This window comes from Danio rerio, chromosome 11 (genome assembly GCF_049306965.1).
Source record: "Danio rerio strain Tuebingen ecotype United States chromosome 11, GRCz12tu, whole genome shotgun sequence".
Lineage (NCBI taxonomy): Eukaryota > Metazoa > Chordata > Actinopteri > Cypriniformes > Danionidae > Danio > Danio rerio.
Window position 1 is genome coordinate 39,490,967 of NC_133186.1, and position 24,621 is coordinate 39,515,587.

General features: G+C 40.6%; 1 protein-coding gene across 26 annotated transcripts in view; it reads left to right on the forward strand.

The window, feature by feature from the left end:
• Positions 1-24,621, forward strand: part of wnk2 (WNK lysine deficient protein kinase 2) — a 42,942-nt gene that overhangs the window by 17,418 nt on the left and 903 nt on the right. For 2 of the 26 annotated variants that reach the window (XM_073917018.1, XM_073917017.1), the window contains 23 exons: positions 610-1,091; positions 3,722-3,856; positions 3,972-4,010; positions 4,262-4,423; positions 4,627-5,061; positions 5,330-5,611; positions 7,839-7,879; positions 8,081-8,243; positions 8,314-8,430; positions 8,561-8,719; positions 8,806-8,857; positions 8,964-9,170; positions 10,199-11,052; positions 11,275-11,332; positions 11,410-11,477; positions 13,222-13,805; positions 13,892-14,142; positions 15,129-15,341; positions 15,661-15,759; positions 16,248-16,292; positions 16,436-16,686; positions 16,768-16,821; positions 21,875-22,651. In XM_073917018.1, coding sequence (XP_073773119.1) covers positions 610-1,091; positions 3,722-3,856; positions 3,972-4,010; positions 4,262-4,423; positions 4,627-5,061; positions 5,330-5,611; positions 7,839-7,879; positions 8,081-8,243; positions 8,314-8,430; positions 8,561-8,719; positions 8,806-8,857; positions 8,964-9,170; positions 10,199-11,052; positions 11,275-11,332; positions 11,410-11,477; positions 13,222-13,805; positions 13,892-14,142; positions 15,129-15,341; positions 15,661-15,759; positions 16,248-16,292; positions 16,436-16,686; positions 16,768-16,788 — 4,718 coding nt within the window. In that variant the 3' untranslated portion in view covers positions 16,789-16,821; positions 21,875-22,651. Of the gene's footprint in view, positions 1-609; positions 1,092-1,241; positions 2,298-3,721; positions 3,857-3,971; positions 4,011-4,261; positions 4,424-4,626; positions 5,062-5,329; positions 5,612-7,838; positions 7,880-8,080; positions 8,244-8,313; positions 8,431-8,560; positions 8,720-8,805; positions 8,858-8,963; positions 9,171-10,198; positions 11,053-11,274; positions 11,333-11,409; positions 11,478-13,221; positions 13,806-13,891; positions 14,143-15,128; positions 15,342-15,660; positions 15,760-16,247; positions 16,293-16,435; positions 16,687-16,767; positions 16,822-21,874; positions 22,930-24,621 lie in introns of those variants that run through there. The other 24 variants (XM_073917021.1, XM_073917020.1, XM_073917013.1 and 21 more) reach the window with 19 other exon arrangements.

Genomic DNA, 24,621 nt, shown 5'->3' on the forward strand with positions numbered 1-24,621 from the left:
TCCTGTTGGTTGTGCGTCTTTTTTACAGACGCCATTATAACGACACAGATCACTGCCTATTCACGAGTCCCGCAGAAAAAGTGATTGACAGGTGGTAATTATGTGTGTATCTTGCCTTTATTCATTTACTGTATGATTTGTTTATGGGTAAAACAAAGACCATGCAAGTCAGGTTACAAATAATTAATTGGTTATTAATTAATTATTCATAATCGAAAATCGAATCGTGCCTTTAGAATCGAAAATGTAATCGAATCGAGGATTTGGAGGATCGTGACACCCTTAATCTAAAGGTGCTTTTTCAACTGCATGGTATGATGCGGTTCAGTACGGCTCAGTACGGCTCATTTTAGGAGCTTTTTTCTACTCTGTTTTGTACCCAGTACCTGGTACTTTTTAATACCACCATAGGTGAGGCCCACCTAATCTGCAGTGGAAATGCAAAATAATCCGAACAAAACTGAAGCAAGCCGACGTTGCACTTAAATATATTATTTGCTACTTGTTTAACCATTCTTTTGCAATATTTACACAATTAAATCATGCAATAATTCCTTTGGTTTAATAACCTGAGTCTGCACTTTGTGTTGTTTGTCCTAAATAATGCAGCAGACAGCAGTGCAGGCTCAACAATGGTAACAGGAGCTTCGGGCAACCAAGACAGCACCTCTCAGCAGTCCCTTTCGGAGTCCATTTCCACTGCCCAAAGGGTCTTAAGCCCTCCTGCACAGCTTCTGACTCAGTTTCCACAGGCTGGCCTGCTGACATCTACTGCACATCTGCCTCTGGGGACTCAACAACAACCTGTTCTACAAATGCACCAAGGTGTCGCTCAGCAAACAATAGACCATTTGTTCCATGGAGCCCAGCAGCAACCTAGTCCTCGGCAACCCCAGGGAACCCAACAACAACAACCTAGTGCCCCACTGCACCAGGCTGCACAAGCACATGGATTGATGTCTCAAGCACCCCAGCAACAACCCACCGTTCAACTGCACCAGCAATATCAGCAGGCAACTCATCAGCTACATCAAGGGGCTTTTCAGCAATCCTCAGTACATCTGCATCAGAGCGCCTACCAGCAGTCACCTGTAAGTTTATTCCTAAATCATTGCAGTTAAAACTGTAGTAGAAAAGACCACCAAAGACCATTCTTTTCTCCTCTTAGCCTTTTAGTTTTTTATGTTTTGACTGTCTGAATTTTTAAAATGTTTCTTTTTCTCACATTGTGGCTGAACAAGCAGCGACATGGCAGTATTCCTGGTGACTCCCAAGGAATATTCTCTAATAACTTGGCGGGGACCAGGCGCAGCAGCACATCATTCCTCGACACATTACAGAGAAGGGCCGACCTACAAGATTTTTTAGAACGCCTTCATTATCAGGCATATAGCTGTCCCAAACCTGGAGCAAGTTCTAGATATAAAATAAATCCGTCGCAGTCTACAAGTGCCTTTGCAGGGTCTTCATCATTCACAAATGATGAGCAGGAAACAGATATTTCTAAAGACATTGGAGACTTAGGACATAGATCAGAACAAGTAAAAATTCATTCTCAGTCAATGTCATTCGGTCGAAGGAATTCTGATATCCCCCCACATTACTGCCAGGCTTGTAGGGCAATGTTGCTGGGTGTAAGGTCAGGGGGTCGAGGGTCTCTTGGCCATGCTTCTTCCTCCCATATCCACCAAAATATGTCCACTGTATTCCCAGTTAAACCACCTTTGTCACCTGATCCGGCTCATCTAGATTCAATTTATATGACTCAACAGTCTCCACATATCCCTCCAAAGCACGTTTCTGTTCCTAAGAACATATCAACTTCAATACCAGTTGAAGTCACCCCACCCTCTCCTGGACACGAAGGCCATCCTCCTGCTCAGGTTCCTGTCACAGGATTAAATCATACCACTGCCTTCTCCCCTGTCTATATAACAATACCCTCTCCAGTCCACACTTCTTCCAGACATACATCTATATCTTCTCCAGTTGATTTAGTCTCCCCCCTCTGGCCATCCTCTCCAGTGTCCCCTGTCTCCTTGATTGGGCCACATTCTCCTAGTTTGGGAGACAGCTCAGATTTGTCTCACCTTGATCGCTGTCTCCATCATATCATCAATCGTCGTACTAGCTCCCCAGTGCTAGCTGACAGGGCACAGCCTGGAGATGGCCACGGCGATTCTTCTATTAACAGGTTTCTTGGACTTCAGTTCCAAGCCAAAAGCTCTTTGTGTGTACCTCTATCACATCAGGAAACTTTTTCTGTGCAGGACAGTGAGGTTGGACCAGTTCTTGTGGTAGGTGAAAACAAAACGTGCTAGCTAATATCCTAGCAAGAAAACGTAGAACAAAATATCGCTTTTGGCTCACCCATACTTTGCTTGGAGAAATGCAGCTTCCTGAGTTTGTTGCATTAGATTTAAATGTAAATCCTTCCTAGTTCTAAGCCTATGTAGAATTTAAGAGTACATTTGTACTTTGTAGTTTCTGAACTAAGGGTGCTTTCACACCTGCCTTATTTTGTTCGATTGAATCGCACCAGAGTTCGTTTCCCCTTTTGGTACGGTTTGTTTGGGCAGGTGAGAATGCAGCAATCGTACTCGAGTGTGCACTAAAAGCGGATCAAATAAGCGTACCAAGACCTGCTTGAAGAGGTGGTCTCGGTACGCTTTCAAACGAACCCTGGATCGGTTCGTTTGTGGTGAGAATATGATTCGTACTAAAACAGGTCCAACCGCAAAAAGTACTGCGCGTTTTAGACTAATTCAGCTGCCGTAGGCCGATGCGCTGTGCATTATGGGATATGGAGTAAAAATATTTGTTCACAGTGCTTTACCAACAGAGAGGGGAAAACATTACCCGATGGATCGTTGGTAATATTTCCGCAAGATGACCATGTCGCAGTTTAGCTAAATTAATTAATGTCTCCTCCAGAAGTGACTGTTTTCCAGCCGCGGCCGCGCTTCATTTTCGTAATGTATAGTTTGTCTAAAGCAGGGATACAATCAGCCAGCGCAGTCGTCCCTCCGGAGTAAAAGGTTTTGTTTACCTGCAAGAGTTCACTGGCATTTTCCCGCACGTAAATTCTGACCAATCAATAAGTAGTTTAGGAAATATGCTCAACAACATCTGGCCAATGAGAGATGTGGATTTTGTCAGATGACTGCATTTTGGTTCGTTTCAACTGGTTCAGACCAAAGCTAGCAGGGTGGCGTGAAAACGACCCAAAGATGGCAGAAAATGCAACAATGTATCATTTATTACCCTTGGTCCTGTCCAAATGAAGCGAACTACAGATGTGAAAGCACCCTAAACTGAACGAATTTCTCTAACCACTGCTATTTGCAAAAGAATAAGAAATAGAGCTGTTTTTAGTGGATTATTAAGTCCTTTTGAAGGGCACAGTCTCTTGAAAGTCTGCTAGAGGATGGCACAGCAAGCTGACTGAACAATAAATGACTGCTACTGCAACACTGCAAATTATCCTTGTCACCCTTTATGTGGTCCATTTTAGAGCAACATCCCCTGTGTGTAGAGCAAATCACTGCTCTGATGTTTGATATCATACATTTTCCCCTTTTCTTCCCTGTCAGTAGCTGATAATTTACCTGTCACATCAAACCCTGTGCTACAAATATCCTAAAGAACCGTTATTGGTTGAGAAGTGGTTAATTGCAACGGTTCCTGCATTAACATTTGTGTTTGTGCATGTCTTTTTCAGCCTTCTGCACAAACTGTTCCATCTAAGACTGTCTCTGCTCCAGCTACTCCTGTACCGCATGCCCGTCCACAAAGCATTCCTGCTTCTGCCCTTGTAGCACAGCAAAACCAGACAACTGTACCACTAGCCCAGGAGGTAAGTCTGCTGTAGATTTGCCGCCTAATAAATGAGGAGAGATGCATGCCTGTGGCTAGCAAAGAGATAGTTTATAGTGTAATTTAGTTCTTCCTTGTGTTTGTATTTCTCTCAGTTTCATCTCTATTTCCATCCTGAAGCTTTCCTGCCTCAGGTAGACTGTATAAACATCCTCAGTTTTTTTTTAATCTGAAAAAATTCTGGACAAATTTGGTTTTAGTCAAGCCATAATCGTATTAATTTATAAAATGTTCACTGATAAATACACAAATTCAGTTTAACCAACCACCAACCTAGTTGGAGGTAAATATATAACTACCAAAGTGTCTGGGAACAGTTGAATATGTGTTTATGAAATTAATAATTGTTTATCTTTTTTTTCCTTTATCTATTTGTCCATCCCAGACTTTATCAACTCTCCAGCCACTAATGCAGGCATCCACAGATGGTCAGTCTATTCCACAGCATCTATTACAGTCAGCATCTTCAATGCTCAGTACCCTACCTCCACAACCACAACTAAATATTCAGACACCCCTTCTCCAGCCTCTACAAATTTCCACAAAGGTGAGTTTGTGAAAATGGGAAATTGGCATATTTGCACTACCAATTTTTCGGATTTCTGAAGTTTATTCTGTAGCCAGAGTGAAATCTGTTCAACCATAGATGAAACAGTTGATGGATTTTCCAAATTGTACCTGTAAATATGTAGATTCCTAGCTTACCTCTGGCTGTTTATGTTTTTATGATTTTTGCTCTTTATTCTTTAGTTTCCTTCGACATATCCTCTTTTACCAGAAGGGGGCACATCTACAGGGACAGAACCTATATCTTTCTCCTCAGTCTCTTACTCTTCTCCTTATCCCACAAATGCTCCTCCTGCATCATCCCCCTACTACTCACCAAGCCCCATCAGCGCTCCCCTTCCCATAATACCCATGCAGAATGTACCTTGCATACTAGGATCAGGCACACCTGTATCCACCCCTCTCAATGTTCCCACCCCTATACCTCTCCTGGCTATGGCCCTCTCCCCACCCATGCCTCCACCAGAGCAACATCTGCAACAGATGTTCTCTCCAATTCCAACACCAGAAGGTGCCCTTTACCAACCTCAACCCCAACCAACACAGCCCTCCCTTCCCCTTCCAAATCCAGCATCTCTCCCTCAGCAAGACCCGTCTATTCCTGAACCTTTTAAAGAGGTAAATTCTGTGCTTTCTTTCCTGCTTTGTGCAAGGATTGATTAATGTATGGTGAATGTGTGTCAGAATATTTCTATGATCACACAGGTGTTAAAGCACAGTAGTTATTTGGAAAGGGACAGCATAATGGCAATACATTAATCAAGATTGGTGCTTTAGTTAATTGTCACAGCAATCAATGATGCAGGATAATTAATATTATTATGAGACCCTTACAATTGAGGTTAAGGCTCTTCTTGCATAATGAAACACACCGTTTTTTTCACAGGAATACTCTCACCATGAGGAATTGCAGATCCTGGCTCCATCTCACACTGTTATGTCACAGATTCAGTCTCCTCCACAGGACAGTAAGTCAGAAACAAAGTTTACCAATGTCCAAGCCTTTTCTGAGACAGTGGAGCATCCTCTGCAGTCTACTGGCATTCAGAGAGCATATGCTGTTCCTGAGAGTACTGGCACAGCTAGTGCAACTCAGCAAAGGGCAGAAACTTCTGCAATGCCCAAACTCCCAGCACCAGAGCCCTGCCCATTTCAACACAGCACTGAGGTAACATTCTTTATCGGACTATAAAGTAGTGATGGGTCGTTCATGAACGATTCGTTCTTTTTGAACGAATCTTCAATATGACTCGGGAACTACGAGTCCTCTCAAGGAGTGATTCGTTCATCCGCGCATGCACACATTTGTGCAGGTACAGGATCTCTGCAGATAACATGATGTCAAATTTAAGACTTTTTACGGCCTTTTTAAGACCATTAAGTATTAAATTTAAGACCTTTATCGCAATATCAAAAACATGCGAGAGAAAATGTAAAAGCACAAAATTGGGGGTAAAATAAATGTATTTAAATTGAACAGTACTAAAGACACGTTAAATGCACCATTGAACTATAGAAAAAACAAACATCAACACTGATTTACACTTTCGCCTGGCGTCGCATCGCACACCTCATAAAACGGATGAGGCTTTTATACTTGACATGATATTGAGATATTTTTTTAAATGACAAGGGGCGGTAAAAAAAAACAGCGCAAAAGCAGAGATTCGCTCTCTCGTATTACAGCGCCCTCGACTTATAAAACTGCGCTTACGACATTTGTCAGTGAAATAACGGCATACTCTGCTAGCCGAAATCATGCTAGCACACTCAAAGCGAACCTCTGCAAACACAGCGATGACGTCACATTCACAGTTTAATATCAGAAAGCTGATTGGCTATTGCAAGTTGACCTTTTTGTAGTTGTAATACCGCAAATTACAATTGGAGTAGTGCAATAAAGATCTACAACACCCCTTAAACCTAGCAACAACAACAAAAAAATAATTTAAACGAGCATTAGATGTAGCGTTACATTGAAATCGCAAAAGCAAGACCTGTGCAAAAATATTTAAGACCTAGAACAGCGAATTTAAGACTTTTTAAAGCCATAAATTTCGATTTTTAAATTTTAGACTTTTTAAGACCCCGCGGGGACCCTGAGGTAGTATCGTTAATTTCAAGTCTTCATCACATTGGCAGAAGCCAATTATATGCGTTTAGAGCCAGAATAAGAATTGATCCGCTCACCTCTCGAGTCCTCGATCGGGTCTGAGTCACTCGTTCCTCACGGGCCAATCATATGCGTTTAGAGCCGGAAAAAGTATTGAAACGTTCATCTCTCGAGTCCTCTATCGGGTCTGAGTCACTCGTTCCTCACGGGCCAATCATATGCGTTTATAGCCGGAAAAAGAATTGATCCGATCATCTCTCGAGTCCTCGATCGGGTCTGAGTCACTCGTTCCTCACGGGCCAATCATATGCGTTTAGAGCCGGAAAAAGAATTGATCCGCTCATCTCTCGAGTCCTCTATCGGGTCTGAGTCACTTGTTCCTCACGAGCCAATCATATGCGTTTAGAGCCGGAAAAAGAATTGATCCGCTCACCTCTCGAGTCCTGGATCGGGTCTGAGTCACTCGTTCATCACGAGCCAATCATATCCGTTTAGAGCCGGAAAAAGAATTGATCCGCTCACCTCTCGAGTCCTCTATCGGGTCTGAGTCACTCGTTCCTCACGGGCCAATCATACGCGTTTAGAACCAGAAAAAGAATTGATCCGCTCACCTCTCGAGTCCTCGATCGGGTCTGAGTCACTCGTTCCTCATGGGCCAATCATACGGGTTTAGAGCCGGAAAAAGAATTGATCCGTTCATCTCTCAAGTCCTCTATCGGGTCTGAGTCACTCGTTCCTCACGGGCCAATCATACGCGTTTAGAGCCGGAAAAAGAACTGAACCATTCATCTCTGGAGTCATCAGGTTTGAGTCATCCTGTCACGTGATGAACGAACGATCATGGCTCCTATCGGCTTAGACTGTGCATTGATTAAGATTATATGTGACTGTCAGTGTAACGTGAATGAACCCCTGACATTTGAAGACATGAAGAGGTGAGCTGAGCAAAGAGAAAAAAATGCCTTCATACACAAAAGAGCAGGTAAACATTCAATTATTATTTTCTCCTTGTTATATTCTACTTATGACTTATTTGTCGTGTAATCAACCTTTTGGGCTAGTTGTAGATGTGTTTGGAAGCAATTCGTAACATTTTAATAATATTTTGGCAAATTGAACCAAATGAACGAAATGACTCGAAAAAAGATTCGTTCATTTTGATGAACGAGACTCAAAGATCCGAGTCAGTAAAATGACCCAAACTTCCCATCACTACTATAAAGTGTTCATAAAACTAAGACAGTTATAGATCAATTATTTAAGTATTATATTTTCCTTACAGGCACCTGCATCTATTCCTCTCCATGCTTTTGTGTGCGACAGGTAGGTAGACGCTGGTTTGCTCTAAAAAGCTTGCAGACATCAAAGAAACATTATTGTGGTGCTTAAAGTTTTAAATGTAGTTTTATGTAAATGTTTAGCCTACCATCATGCTATGTTTCTTTTTATTCATGTGAATTATTTGACAGACAGCACTCAATGCATTACAATAGTAGCAGATTTCAAATTATTTTGACTTTTTAGCCTAAATCAAGATGCAGGATCTAGTAAAGAAATGAGTGACAGCTATGAAGGATCCACCGGTGGAGGAAAAGGTGATGGCAAACCCAGAAAGCATCACCGCAAATCTGCTCGCACACGTTCACGCCAAGAAAAAATTAACAAGCCAAAACTAAGCATGTTAAATGTAAGTATTAAACATCTTCTATTTAAATACAAAGTTTGCGGTTATTTCCTAAATGTCCTTATATTTTCAGGTTAGTAATACAGGTGACAAGATGGTGGAATGCCAGTTGGAGACACACAATCATAAAATGGTGACTTTCAAGTTCGACCTAGATGGAGATGCGCCTGAAGAAATAGCCACTTATATGGTGAGATTAATGTTCCACCCAGGTTTGTAGGGTATTAAGAAATATTACTGTGGTGCTTAAAGTTTGAAATTTAACTTGATGTACGTTTGGAGTCCACCATCAGATTTAGTTTCTCCTATTTGTGTATTAGGTGGAAAATGGTTTCATTCTACCAATAGAAAAGGAGATTTTCATAGATCAACTAAAAGACATTGTTGACAAGGCAGAGGATATTTTAAGTGAGGACATGGATGGAGAGAAGACATCAGAACTTGGGAAAGGACAGACACCTGGAGATAAAGGAAGAGAGGTAATTAAGGAAGTCTGTTAAAGGTTCAGACATCTTAAATTTGGAATTTAACCAACTAAATTCGGTCTCTTACTGTTACTCTCCAGGCAATAAGTGGACAGCAACCTGGGATTCCCCAGGCAGTTTATCAGCAAAATGGTAAACCTTCTTCCTAATTTAAAATACATGCACACCAAATGCTCGCTGATTTATTGTATCAGTATGCAAGCCTTTAGTACTGTATCTGTTCAAGTCCTCTGTTTAGTTCTGCACACAGGCAAGAGGTGGTTCATCATCTGCCCTGTAGAAGAAGCTCCTGCAGCAAGTCAGGATGGATGCTCAGATGGAGGTCCATCTACACAATCTCCATCTACAACAACAATAACTGAAGGAACAGCCACTGCTCAGCCTGTAGAGAGTGCATCAGTACAACCACCAGAACCCAGCACAGGATCTGCTTCCGCTTCTATTGGTAATGTCAGGTTACCCATTATGGGTAGTAATACTGCCTTGGGGTTGGTTTAAACAATTCAAACTTGATGCATCACAACACAATAATCTAGACCAGTGTTTCTCAACTGGTGGGTCACGACCCAAAAGTGGGTCGCGGGAACATTTTCAGTGGGTCGCAGAGTGTGTAGTCAAAAAAAACAACAAAAGTAAAAAAAAATTTCCTTTTTTTTTTGCTTATACCGGACTTTTATTTTGAAATTAGTGCGCGACAACCCTACCGTTTGACATGTGAAAGTTCATTTAATTATACCAACAAATATGTTGAAGCGCAAGTTCGACCCAGAATATGTTAAGTATGTATTTACATATATTGATGACAAAAAAGACTTAAAGCCTCAGTGTCATGTAGTGAGGTGCTCTCATAAGAGAGCATGAAGCCTTCTAAATTAAGACGACATTTAGAAAGACAACATGTTTTATTAACAGTTCAGTTTAGTTCATGGTAACTGAACATTTTCTTACCCTAACCACTGTTTACAGTATTTGTCGTTTTTACTTTGTAATATTTCTATAATTTTATCAATTTTTTAAAAAATGACAGCAATAAAATATTTATTTGTAAGTCTCGGTGAATGTCTTATGATTTATCTGTCACTACTTGTGTATGTTAACAAATAAATACAAATTAATTATAATTCCTAAAAATGTATTATAGTTCCTAAAAATGTGGGTTGCGGCTCAATGACCATGTAAAAATGTGGGTCCCATGGCCAAACCAGTTGAGAACCCCTGATCTAGACCACATATAAGGTCATGCAGAAAACACACTGTATGTTCATAGTGCTTATTAATTTAGCCTATCTGCTTCTGTTGTGAACTAGGAAACTTTAAGATAAATATAAATTCTAAAAACTATCTGCAATATTGTGAGAAACAATCATGAATATACCAATACAGCTGTTTTCCTTTCAATAGACTAAAATAAGCATATATTCTTTATTTTTAAGAAAAGGTTTGCTACATTTTCTGCTTTGTTTCATTCCGCAGATTCAGAAACCTGTGCCACAGCGCCTCCATCTGGAGGAAGTGATCCCTATGGGGTCTGGAGCCCTCTCTCTTTGACAAATACTGATCCTCTTTCTCTGGCTGCTCTTTCCCAAGCTCCTCCTGCCCCGCAAGCAGCTATGATGCCAGCACAGCCTGCTTCACATTCAGAGGAGGGCCAAAATTTGGGCTCTACCCAGGTCAGTGTACAGCAGTCCCAGCCCTGCATAGATCCTCAAAGCTCTCTTTTTGTGGAAGAGACTCAAAGTGGCAGATTAGACTCGGTCTCCGCAATGCACACCGCTCAGCAAATGGCTGAAATTGCATGTGCTGCCTCATTGGTGGAGGACGTGCCCTGCTGTCCCTTGGTCATGCCGTTGTCCCTTGAAGTAAGCAGCGGGGCTCAGAAGCCATCCACCGTAATGCCGCCACCATCACAAGACAGTACATCTGCTCGCGAACAACTCCAATCCATTACATCTAATCGAGCGGAGCGTGCCCTGCAACCTGTGGTGCTGCAGCAGCCTGTTTCCACTGTAAGTGGATCTAAGGCTCCTTCCCTGCCTCAGAGCCCTGCTCCTTCACAGCACCACTTTGTCCCTGGTGAGTCAGATGGAGAGGGGCGTAGCAGAGGAGGGTTTGTAGACAGCACTATCAAGACTCTGGATGAGAAATTGAGGAATTTATTGTACCAAGAGTACGCTCCGATGTACCCATCGGGAAGTGCAGCTGAAACTCCAGGATCTGGTACAGAGTATATCCAGTCTCCACCAGGACCTGAGAGTGCCATGGGAGGGTCAGGAACCAGCACACCTAGCCTTATAGGAGAGGGACGATTCAGGGCAGGTGAACAGCTGGTAAGTTTAATCTCCATCTTTTATTCTTGCATATTTCATATCATCACAAGATTTTATTTTATTAGGAATGATACTTCTTTTGTAAGTCAGCTGTCACCAACAGCTATTCCCTTGCTTACAGCATGTCTGGATAACAATTTTGAACTGATAAATGTTTTGAGCTTCAGAACTTGGGTATGTTGATGAATCATCACCAAAAAGTATTGCCTTTTTGTTTTGAAGCCACAGATCCCAGAGCGGGTAGACAGTTTAAGCGCTCTCAGCGACTCTGCAGTTGGAGGTTAGACAATATTTTGTCCTTTTATTCTCTTGATAAACACTATTTACAAACAGTATAAAAGCCATGTTTCTCTACAGTTACTGTGTCAAGGAGACATGTGATGCCACACTCTACATCTTGTTCTGGATCTAGAAATCGATATAAGGTACACTGTGCACAGCAATGGTTTGATTTCTGCTGGAAAAGGTTTAAAGACCTTTTATTAATCTTCAGTTGAATAATCTGAGAGCCACTTTGTGGTAACAACACAGTTGTTTGCAGTGTTGGGCAGTAGCATCGCCACAAGTAGTGACGCTACTAGCTTAGCTACATTTCTCAGTAGCTTGGCGGTAGCGTCGCTTCTTTCTAAATCAAGTAGCTTTTCAGTAGAGAAGCTATTTTATTAGTCAAGTAGCACAGTAGCGTCCACAAAGCTACATTTACCAATCGCGGATCAATAAGTGACGGCACCGACAATTACAGAGCTGTGAAGCCATTAGCTGCGTCCCAAATGGCACACTATACACTATGCACTCATGCACTATGTACTTATGCACTTACACACTCAACAGGATAGTATATGTATGTAGTGTCGTCCCAAATAGCACACTAATGTGTTTATACTAAGCGGAAATTCAAACCGTTTCCCTTATGACATTTGATGGTTGCCAAATCAGTGAAATAAACGACCGAATTATCAGATAATACCTGCCGTGAGTATTGCCGCATTCACCATCGGGAGGCGCTAAAATCACTCTCGTAGGAGAATTTTGCTTTCACCATCCAAAATAAATAAAGTTATTCAACATGTGCATCTGATAGCTCCGCCCCTTCCACTACGTGAGCAAACCTGCGGTCGTTGTGTGCGTGAAGTGTCCATCATTACACACTTCATTTTAGCGGCTGAATGAGTGCATCATCCGGGTAATTAAAGTGCACTTATTATTTTTAGAGTTTTCAGTGTGAACGCACTACTTACACTATTTATACTACAAAATGACGTAGAATAGTGCATAAGGATGCGATTTGGGACGCAGCTATTGTCTAGCCGATGAAAGTAAATCCATATGATGGCGAGCCGCGAGAAACATGATTTCTTCTTCTTTCTGTTTTATGGTGGTTGACAACAAACTTTTTGGTGCGTTACTGCCACCTCTGGTCGATGACGTCGCAAACCAAATTAGGCTAGCACGAGAAACTTCCTTGATGGAAAGATGACTGAGAGGAATTATTTCTGAAGCAGGATTTTTCGTGACCATACCTCGAGAAGTACATGTTAAGATGCAATAACTTAATTTTTGATGCTGTGCTCAAAAAATACTTTTGTAAATTATAGTAAGTACTACTATAAATTTCTGCATTATGTAGTGTAATTTATTAATGAAGAGTTGTAAATATATATACAATATGCATAACACTTATGTCAAAATATTTCTCTTTACTATAAATTACTATAGTATTTTAAATGTGTAACACCTGCTTTTGTTGGATTTTTTTGTTTTAGCTGTTTTATACTATAATGTGTTTTTTTTAAGTACAGCATATTATTTACAGTAAATAACTGAACTGAATTATTATGCCTCATATGTTTTATTGACAGTTTTATTGATTACCAAGATATGATTGACTTGGATTTATTTACTTCCATTTAAAAATAAAAATAGCAAAAATAGCTTAGATGTAGCTAAGCTATTTTTGCCATGTAGCTTTTAGCTTAGCGTGCTACATTTCCCAGGGGGAAGCTTTTAGTGTAGTTATGCTACATTTTAGAGTAGCTTATAGCTTAGCTCACTACATTTTTCAAGTAGCTTGCCCAACACTGGTTGTTTGTAATAGTAATGTAATAAGTCAGTTCTTGTGAAATCAGCATTTTGTCTTCTTATTTGATTTTATTTACTTTTCTGGATTAGATGGTGCCAAGCTCCACTGACATCTTGGCAGGTCAAGGTCGAAAGCAGCGCAGCCTGAGCAGCACGGCATCTCCAGCACACCCTGGTGGATTTTTGGGAGAATGTACCATGTACGAAGAGCCGACTATGTCAGCTACTACAGTTGGCAGGTTCTCAGTGGTCAGCACAGAAGACGAGGTCACGCGTAGAAAGTACAGTAGCAGATATTCAGCTCCACCTGACTTTTATCTGGACGCTCCACCTCCACTGACCAAACGGGGCTCTTTGCCAAGGGCGCAGACCTCGACCTCAGCAGATGCCACAGTTTGCACACGATTTATGTCATCTGACTCTGGGGCAGAGAGCAGCCCTGCAAAAATGGCACCTACAACCCCATCCCGGCATGGCAGGTCTGAAAGGAGAGGAAGCGACCTCATGAAAAGGGCAGTGGCTTTTCTAAAGCGCTCTGGCCGCAGCAGTAGTGTGCAAAGCTCTGATTCACCAAGCCGGAAAGGAGGGGTGTATGGATCCTATGTCAGCAGTGACAATGACTCAGAGATGGAGGACTCAGATATTAAAAAGGAGCTTCAAAATCTAAGAGAAAAGTAAGTTTATCTGTGAGCCTGTTTTTTTGTTTGGTTTGTCTTTTGGATGAATACTAAAAGAAAAACAATGTTTGCATCCTCTACAGGCATATGAAGGAGATAAGTGAATTAGAGGCCCACCACAGAGAAGAGATTGAGCTTCTCTATGTCAGATTAGGAAAACCACCACCTCCAGGTCTATACATCCCACCCACAGTGCCCCCTGCTGGACGCAAGCGCAGGACCAGCAGGCACAAACTAAAAGCTGGCAAACTGCTCAGCCCTCTAGTACAACAACTGAGAAATGTTGCTTCTAAAACTGGTGACTCCAGCAAACCTAATGATTTAACCAAATCTGGTAAGAAACTATGACTCCGCTACTAAACACCTTAATGGATTAGTTTATCTGCTTGTTAAGTGGTGACATGTTTGTGACGGATGTAATACCGTTTCCGGGTCCAAGCCGCCACTCATTTGAGTGGAGAAATCATTCGTTTATGATCACGTTTTATTCCTATCACACATGGTGACATGTTTGTGACGGATGTAATACCGTTTCCGGGTCCAAGCCGCCACTCATTTGAGTGGAGAAATCATTCGTTTATGATCACGTTTTATTCCTATCACACATTAAAGTTAATTTCATATAAAATCATAGTGTACACAACAATCTCTGGGCTTGCTGCATAACAAATACCAAAGTTTTAACAATTTATAAAAAATTAATCATTTTCTGGTCATCGGATATTAGGCATGGACATATATACTGCGATCGTGATTTTCGAAAGCCTTAAATCGCTTTGTAAACGTTTATTATTACCATTTCATGAGTCTCCGCATTCAGTTGAGCAGAGCGCTTGGACCCGGAAGCAGCTTCGCGTGACGTCACACTTAACAAGCGGATAGGTTAGGGAAAGGGTTAGAAATTTTAGAGCTTCCTCTTTCTCCATAGACAGCAAGGTTCCTGACTCAAAGTCCAGAAAGGTACCAAAAACATAATTAAAACAGGCTATATGCCTTCAGCGGTTCAATCAGAATATCGTGAAGCTACAAAAATACTTCTGTGCACACACAAAACTAAAAAAAATACTTTATTAAGTATCTTTTAATAGTATAGTATATATAGTAGTATAGTATATATAGTATATAGTAGTAGTATAGAGAATGAGGGAGCTTTGCGATTTCACCTAAAATATCTTACTGTGTGTTCCACAAACAAATGAAGGGTTGGAGGTTTGGAACGACATAAGGGTGAATAATTAATAACAGAATTTTATTTCTGAATGAACAGTTTAAAATTTGAAACCCTCCCAAAAACATCATAACAGCTAATATCTTTTTCAGCTGAGGCGGTCCCGAGCTTGAATGGATCTCCTGCCAGGGCATCCAACTTGTCTGATGGCAGGCCTTATTCTGGAACCGGGACTCTGCCTTGTTCTGTTTCTGAGCCAGTTCAGACCCAACAGCCCTGCTCTCTCAAAGGATCTCTGTCTTCCGACAATATATACTATGGTGCACAGGGAGAAGGACCCGTGCCACGCAACCAGCCTGCCCAAGGTGATAAAAATTCCAAATTTTCAGCATACACCTTGAGAGAAATATCCTTCAGGCAGTAAAATAAAGTTGCCATTGTACCAGACCTTGTAATCTGGCATTATCAATTGATCATTCACCTGCAAAAACAAAAATATCGCATGAAATTTACTTTAATAATGATAACATTTAAATTTTAGACATGGATGTGTCTAATTTTCCCTAAATATTAATATATATATAGTTTATATTTTATTTAGAGTTTTTAGAATAATCATTTAGCAGTCAAGTAAATTCAATCGTAGTGATTCTTACTCTCTCACCTCTGTACTTATGTCTGCAGGCTGGCCTCCTTCTCCCCAGGCGTCTGCGCAGGTCACCTATAAATCCAGTAGTAAACCACGCGCTAGATTCCTCAGTGGGCCAGTTTCTCTGTCCATCTGTTTGTATCTCTCTCCTTTCCGCCATTCTCCATATCATATGTTGGGAGTCTATCTTTCTCCCGCTCTCTTCTCTTGAATCTTTCTCCCACTCTCTTCTGCTCATCAGCATTCATGCTTGATCCTTGATCATATGTGATCATTCTGTTATTATTTGTATCATCAGTTTATCCTTAATTTTTTTATTTAATTCAGTTGTTTTTGATGGCGATGCTGTTATGCTTCTAAATACTTTAACACGCTGCACGGCTTCACAGTAATCTTGCTTTAATTATTCTCACTTTAAAGTTTTGCAAGCCCAAACCACCACTGTTATACCATTAATTATTTTCTGTTTCAGTATTTTAATATTTTGGCTTGTAATACCTTACATCTAATTCACGTTTATATTGCAGTTGTTATTTTTAAATGACACATTACATGTCTTTATGTGATTATGCACAGTGATTTTCTAAAGAGAACTAATCTGAATAATTTTTCTTTTGTGTAGGGTCAACACTTAAGCGCCTGTGTCTGGGTAAAGAACGTGGCAGCAGTAAATATTCTCTTTTCTAAATTACTGACCCTGTTTACGCATAATTCTAGAGCATTCACAGTGTAATTTCAGTTTAATAAGATATTCAGTATAATCAAACACGCTGTATGTTGTATTTCAGTTCATTCGTGATTGTTTCATAGGATCTGGAGCATCATCAGGTGCCTCGAATCAATCCCCTATGCCTCCTGGATCCACTCCTCCTCCTCACCAGCCTGTTGGCCTTGCCCAAGCACAGACAAACAACAGCAACAACAAAACAGATGCTTTCACTCAGCAGCTTCACCGACTGGTGGATAACTGGGCAGAAGGTGTGAGGGCTCCTTCACGCTCACGCTCCCTCAGTCTAAGACCACAGCAACTGACCAGAACCAGGATCTGGAGTGCAACAGAGGTGAAACTATTTAAAATAATCGATAAATGACATAATATACATTCTGGTTACTCACTCTCATGACACTACAATTTTTTTCAGAATGTCTATCAATCAAATTGACACAGATGGAAGCTTGTTCCCACCAAAAAAAGAGTATGTTTACACTTGGTTTGGTTCCGTTAAAATAAAGGGGGCTTTCACACTTCATGGTTTCCGCTATATTCATTCTTCCATGGCGGGGCGACACGCCAAAATTGATCCTGCCACGGCTACATTACAGCTTCTCATTCAAAACATTGTCGTGTTTTTTTAAAGGGTCACGAAACACCCAACACACATTTTTTGAGCTGTTGACATGTGTCCCACACTGCTATAAACACTATTAGGACACCTATATTTCACTAAAAAGTGTAAATTGGTTGTTTTTGCTTTATTTCAAGCAAATTCGTACTTTCGGTTTGAAACAAATTTTTGAAGCTGCGTCACGGCCATGACATAATAGCGTGTATTCCAGCGTGCAGACTGGACGTCTGTGCCAGAGTGTGTCTTATTACGTCTTTCAGTGTGATGCATTAATGCATGAGTAAGACTTGGTTCAAACCAATCAGCGCGCTCTATTGTGCAACTTCATTAATATTCATTACTGTCAGAGTGTAGACGGCAGAGACGCCACGTTGTGTTGGCAAAACAAGAGTGAAGTGTTGCTTTTATAGTTTGCTGCAGTTAAGTTTTGTTTTCATTTTCTCTCTGTTAGAGCTCAGCTGGCGTCACTTGTGGATTAACAGTGTACGCGATGCGCAACAACATTAGTTGTATTTTATTCGTATCAAACAAACTATTGCACCGAGTGTAAACAAGTTAGCACTAACAGTTACAACCAAACTATAACCTCGTGTTGGATTTTGTGACCGGAATAACACACGCGGATTTCTGACACTACCTGCCGTGTGCATCTAAGTTTCCGGGAAATGCTGAGTTTTTTTTTTCTCTCATTCGCCGTGCGGTATCAAACGTTCCATGAAAAATACACGCTTAGAGCAGCGCCTCGAATCAAATATCACGTTTGTCGGGAGGGACATGAATGAATTCCCTGAATGAAAGAGCCAAACTGCAGTTAAAGTCCAACATTTAATAATTTGGCAAATAATTCGACTACAGATGTCCATGTAAACACAGTCACATTGTCCGCTGTGGTTGTGTGTTTTGACTCTGAAATTCAGCGCGCCCAAATAGACACTCCCACACCAAGCCTCTTTTCTTCCTCCGACACTCCCCCCTAAACAGAGCTGGACAAGCCCAGTTTTCTGACTTTTTCCAAAGTAGAGGTGTGAAAACACCCTGCTGAAACGAGGGAGTTTCATGGCCCTTTAAATAGCGGGTGATAATCGCATCAAAACGTAATAAGATAAGTGAATTATAACAGAACAAACTTTTCTGTAACCGCAGTAGTGCTGTGTGCTGTTTGTTTAACTCTTTAAGGTTACGTGCTGACTGACTGGCTGATGCGTGAAGCCAGCAAACACGATGTAAAGCCGTTTCACTGTACTTCAGAACACATTAATGTCACTCTGTAGGTCTATTAGAGACTTTCATAAATATTCCTAGCAAATGTAATAAATGTTGGAGACATACTTGTTACATAAACGCACTAAATCACAGCGTTTATTTGTGAGTGCACAAGAACATGCGCTTGAGCAGCGTATATTTGAGGGGGTGTTCAAGAAGTTTTGTGCATGAGCAAAAGAAATCAGCACGCAAGCAAAGAGATTCACATGCTGCAGGCTATTACATAAATGCGATCTCGAATTGTAATTCTGCACTCACGACATTTGTCATTGAAATAACACCACAGGTAGTTAGTAGATCTGAGTAAAAAAGGCCTGCCGCCATAGCTGGAAAAAATCCTAGAGGAAACACTGCACTTGGTTCAATTGCCTGAACCGTACCCAAGTTCGATTGTCCCCCTTTGCCTTTGTCTCGGTTGGTTTGTGTTCACATTGTCTTTTTTTCTTCTGAACCCTGGTGCGCTTGCGTCATCAAACAACTGTTTTGTGTACAGCGGTTGCTAGGTGACAGACACGAAAGCAAAGCACCAACATGGAAAGACGTCCGCATATCACGGTCATTCTGCTTTTACTCAAACGCACAGAAAGCGAATCGCGTCTATCTGCAGCAAAAATATTACAAACGTTCAGAACATCAAGTAAAGCTGTTTTTAGAGGAGACAAGCAGACATTATCACTGTGTTTGCACTGGCTCAGTCCTACCTGTCCCCAAAGTACAGTACGAGATACACAGACACACACATACACATGAATGAACATTATAAAAACGATAGTTTGTTGTAGTGTTAGTGGTTCATTCTGTTATTTGGTAGGATTGCATTCATACCAGAAGTGAATCGGACCAGAGTTTGCGTGAACTGTCCCCCAGAACACCTCTTTCAGGCAGACTCGGATATGGTTTGTGGATGCGCACCCGAGTTCAGAAGACAATTTCACACTAGCTAAACGTACCGTACTCTGACGTCAAACGAACCTAGGTGCAGACCAAAAGGGCTAGTGTGAAAGCACCTAAACTCTGGCTTGCTCTGTTAGACAATTCATTTGAATAAGTGTGAACATTATTGTCCAAACTTCTGGGAACCTAATAAGTACACAGAAACTGCTGAAGAGATGAGTCTTGACCCGGTTTCAAACAAACTCTGGTGCAGTTTGACTGAAATATGAATCTTACACTGACCAAATATTTTTCAGCAAACCCAAAATTGGACAGAAGCATGTTGCACCATTTGTATGTGCGAAAGAACTGCTAGTGCTCTTTTGACTTATTTAGACGATTTCTTATCAGCTGATTAAAAGATTACAGCATTATTTTATATGTTCATATAATGTCTTATTTGTTATATGCTCTTTTGTCTTAAAAGATATGCCATAAATGCCTTTTTTTTAGGATTTTGGTCAACAGCAGGGGTCTCAAACTCAATTTACCTGGGGGCCGCAGGAGGCAAAGTCTGGGTGAGGCTGGGCCGCATAAGGGATTTCACAAAAAAAAAGTCCTCAAATGTCATTATTAACAGTTTTAATTATTTCTTCTGAACATGAAGTGTCCTGAACATTAATAGAACATTGAGTGAAGATTATGAACAGTTCTTCTGAACATGGCATCTTTTGCCTACTCCTTGCTGCCAGAGACTTGACAGCGCTTCTTCTCACAAATCTGAACCACATTTGGCTTTAGAGCGGAAGCAGTTGAGACCCTCAGTATGGCTTGAAGATGATCATCATTAAGTCTAGACCTGTACTTTGACTTATTGAAGTTCAAGGTGGAGAATAACTTCTCACACACTTCTCACACACTCAAGACTTCCATTCCCTCACCTAAAAAAAGTCATATATATGTATAAATAAAACACCCCCACCCCACTCCAGTCACATCAGTCTGTGACAGTCTGTATCTACCTATAATATATATAAGATGCAGGCTGTAGCTAGGTAGATGGCAGGCTGCAGATAGGTAGCTAAGTGGCAGGCAGGGGCGGGAACAGCTTACCTTGGTTCTGGCCGGCGCGAGTTCCCTCCTAACACTTCCGGCCCGTCACAGCGTCTAACAAAGGGGCGGGGTGCGTGGTGACGTCACCGGCATTCCCGCCCCTTTGTTTACACGGCGGGCGGGGAATGCCAGTGACCACTGTGTACGGATAGAATCAGTGGAGCGGGGAGCGCTCTCTCTCCCCGCTCCGCTGATTCTGTCAGTGTACAGCGGTCAGCGCGGGCCACAAAATATTGCACTGAGGGCCGCAAATGGTCCGCGGGCCGCGAGTTTGAGACCCCTGGTCTACAGTGTGAACACTTTTTAAACCAGGACTAGACTAGGGCTGTGCGATATGGGCAAAAGAAACCTATTATGATTTTAACACACAGTGTGAATCTGAAACATATTTCCAAAGGAAAATAATTTGATCTTTTTCAAAGACCCTTAACATGTCTTTAAAAACGATAGACTCTAAAACAGGCATAAGGCAAAAAAAAAAAAAAAAGGTGTAACAAATTGTTTCTAGTACAAACCTATGGAAAAACAAATAAATAGACTACTGTGTGTGTCTATGTGTGCACGCACATCGTCAAACTCAAGTAAGGCTCTGATGTTCTGTTTGACCACATATCAGTAGTTGCGTGTACTTTTCTACGAGTCCAGATTTTTTGCCATCCATAGATCACAGACCTCTTTGTGATGCTGCTGTGAAATAGGCCGGTCGCATATCGCGTCTTTTACATGCACAATTCCAATAGAGGCGTGCGCATATTAAAAGTGACACATGTGTGTATTCTAGGCTCACCCAGTTAAAAAAAGTCTTTTCAGACAAACTTTCAATTAAATTTTTCAGAATAACGCACCGTGAGTTACGTAACAAGAGCTGATCGAACAGCTTCATTCTCTGTATAGAACACACACATTTTAGTAGACTAATTACCTCAGACAAAAGCAGAACACCCAAACATAGTGCTTTTGAATTTTCTCCATAAATAAATCTTGTGTCTAAGCTGCAGCAATGTTTTGTTAGTTTGCACATTGAATATGCTGAAGGAAACTACGTTCCTCGTGCTTTCCACCCGCTTTTAGAGGCAATATATGATTGACTTACAAATTACCTGGTTCTTTGATAGATCAGCGTTCCTGTTTCCAAAGCAATCCCACACCACAGTCGTTGGCTTTCTCCTGTGCTGAACTCATCATGCAGCCTACAGTATTTGTCATGAAGCTCAGTCTCCTGTTTAGAAGTGCATGATACTGTATGTACTTGCAAAGTTTCTTATAGTCAGTTAAATGTCTGTTGAAGGAGCAGTATCAACAGATATTTAGCAGACTGTCTACTAATACTCAAATGGACCATCAAAATAAAATGTTACCCACACTTTTTATATTGTATATTTATGTGTTCGCATATATTATATCTCAATATGTCATCTATTAACTATTATCTCAATATGTTATCAAGTCCAACAATTATGACGACCCCCCCCCCCAGATATAAACCCAGAATTGCAATTAAAATCAATATAATTTAAGGTTTTTGAGATAAAAAGTCACAATCTATTTAACTATGGTAAAAACAAGATTCAGCGCTCAATGTCTCCCTTACGAACATGTTTAAAAAGGTTAGTGGTAATCAACAAAAAAACTGATGTTCGTGTTTTGTTTTTAGGTTCCAGGGTCAATGGAAAGATTGAATGCTTCCCGGCTGCCTCTTTCATGGCCACAGATTGATTTCCATGCCTCTGTGATGGTGACTGACACTTCACAAGTGCTCCAGCACAGTTTTATGGTGTCCAGTAACCCTTATGAAAAGATGCTTAACTCCTCGCACTTTGACAAGGACCTTTGGCCAGCAATGACTGCCAATCTTAACCAAGAAGTCTTTGCTTTCTCTGCAGCGGACTCTCCGTCCTGGACAGCACCTTCTTCCCCCAGCGAGGGTCCTAGTTCTAGAAATAGGACCATGTAGCTTTTCCATCAATGTACTTGTAATTGTAACTACAGTATGTCGCCAAAAATACTTTCTTCAGAATTTCTTTAGAGAGCCAGTTAGGCAATTCTGTCCATTGCAGTTTCTAGCATGTATTCGTTTACAATGCACATGTAGTAAATCCACAAGAACATGTAAATATTTAGGCCAACAATGTAGGCATTATTTGATTAATCAGTATTATTGTACATATCCATATAGCCTATGTAGCTAACCTGAACTTTGCATAGGCATACTGTATGTACAGAACATATATTTTTCATCGAAATCTGTTCAGCTTGCTTGTGTCTGTTGCAGAATCAACCTCCTTGAGCTGTACACATGTAAATGCTATAATGTAACATGCCCTTAAAATTGTGTAGATGTGTATAGACACTGTTTATACCTCTGTAAATATTAACTCTGTCTGCATATGTGCATAAACTGGACAAGTAAATGAAAGACTGAAGTTTAGGCGAGTCAGTGGTTTGGGGTGAGTAGTATCACATCACGGGTGGGTGAAAACACTAGAGCAATGATCATGACATGACTGTGAATTTCTCACCGTGTAAAGCAGCGATCACTAACTTCCCAATGCAACACACACATTATCGCATGCTAGAAAAGGAACAGCCCCCAACTGCGATGAGAAACGAGAGAACTTTAACAGACTGTACATTTCAGGTAAACAAGCCTGCAAGAGTGCCTTGAACTGCAACTGCGAACTGTGCTGCATATAAGCCAATATACCAAGGGTAAAGTTCACTGCTATTTATAATTTTCTGATACTAATTACTACATTCATTTTTGCCCACTTACAGTTTATGATCATTTCAACACTACTACAAATACTGGTATAACTCAGTTATAAGTGTCTTTTTGTTTTGAATGTGTGTGCATTCATAATTATTACATCCTCGGAAAACAAAATGCATTGGCCTAAACCAAAACCGCGATGTGGTTTAGCTGTTGTTTTGAGTCTTATTTTGCAGTGAAGGAAATCTGGCTGCAGCATAGCCTCACAATGCCATCTCTGCGTGCAGTCTGTATTATTGCTAATACTGGATTTGACTATTTAGGGTGTTTTAATAGACACCGCCTAAAGCTTTGAAACATATAAGATTATGTCTATCCTATATTATTAGCAGTTGTGTTTTGAAATGCTGTCATTACTTGTATACAACATGTTCTAGAAACAGTTAGTGTTTTCAGATGGTATTCAAAAGTTGGAGGTAGACATACTGTACGTGACATTAAATCTCTCCATGTGACAGTTTTGTTTTGTGGTAAATGGTGCTATTATGTTTCTAAATAGCATTCCCACTCATGATATGGTGATTGTAAATCTTATTTTAGTTTATATTTATATTTTTTTGTATTTTAGCTATGTAGCAGTGAACCAGATATACTGAAATAAAATAGAACGGGCTAGTGATATTTGGGTCACAAAATATTATGAAGGCATTTTATTTGTTAATTTATTAGGTAAATATGAATACACTATGAACTTGCATAATGAGATTACTCTTCTGTAAGGCTATGTAGGCCAAAAGTTGTGGTGGATCTCGAATCTGAGCCATTTAACTTGACTTTCATTTCTAGTTTCCTGCTTCCATTTGCAAATAAGTTATTTTTGGATGAGTGATTTTTGAAGAAATTCATCTTCAGAAATGTCAGCCTTGTACTTGCAAACAAATAAGCGACGTGACATCGATGTAACGTTTCTAATCATCATAGAAAATATTGCATACCTTTACTGTATAACTTTTCCATAACACTATTTCAAAAGATTAAAGATACAATCAGCATTTGCATCGACTGGTTCATTTTTGTGTTTGTGCAAATGCTATAATATAGTAATGCTCATAAGTTGCTCAGATGCTGATGCTGTCATTCCACTATTAAAATTACAATTTAGAATATAACATTTACCCTATTTACTATGGTTCCTTTCATATTTTTCGCACACATACAGTACTTTTTTGGTAATACTTTACAATAAGGTTTTATTGTTAATGTTAATAACCATCTTTTCTAATGTCGGTTAATGTTGTTCATTGTTAGTTCATGAACATGATTGTAGATTTTCAAGCATTAGAAATGTTGAATTATGATTAGTAAATGCTGTATAGTTCATTATTAGTTCATGTTAGACTATACATTAACTAATGTAACCAAGCATATTGTAAAGTATGACCACTGCTACCCTGTTTAAAAAAAAAAACAGTAAATGCTAGTAAGGTTTGTTTTAAAGCTGGTATGCTGGTGTTGCTGGTCTCAATGCTGATTTTGCTGGTCTCAATGCTGGTCTTGCTAGTTTTAGTGCTGGTCTCAATGCTCATCTTTCCTGTCTCAATGCGGGTTTTGCTGGTCTCAATGCTGGTCAGGACCAGCACTGAAACCAGCAAGACCAGCACTGAAACCAGCAAGACCAGCACTGAAACCAG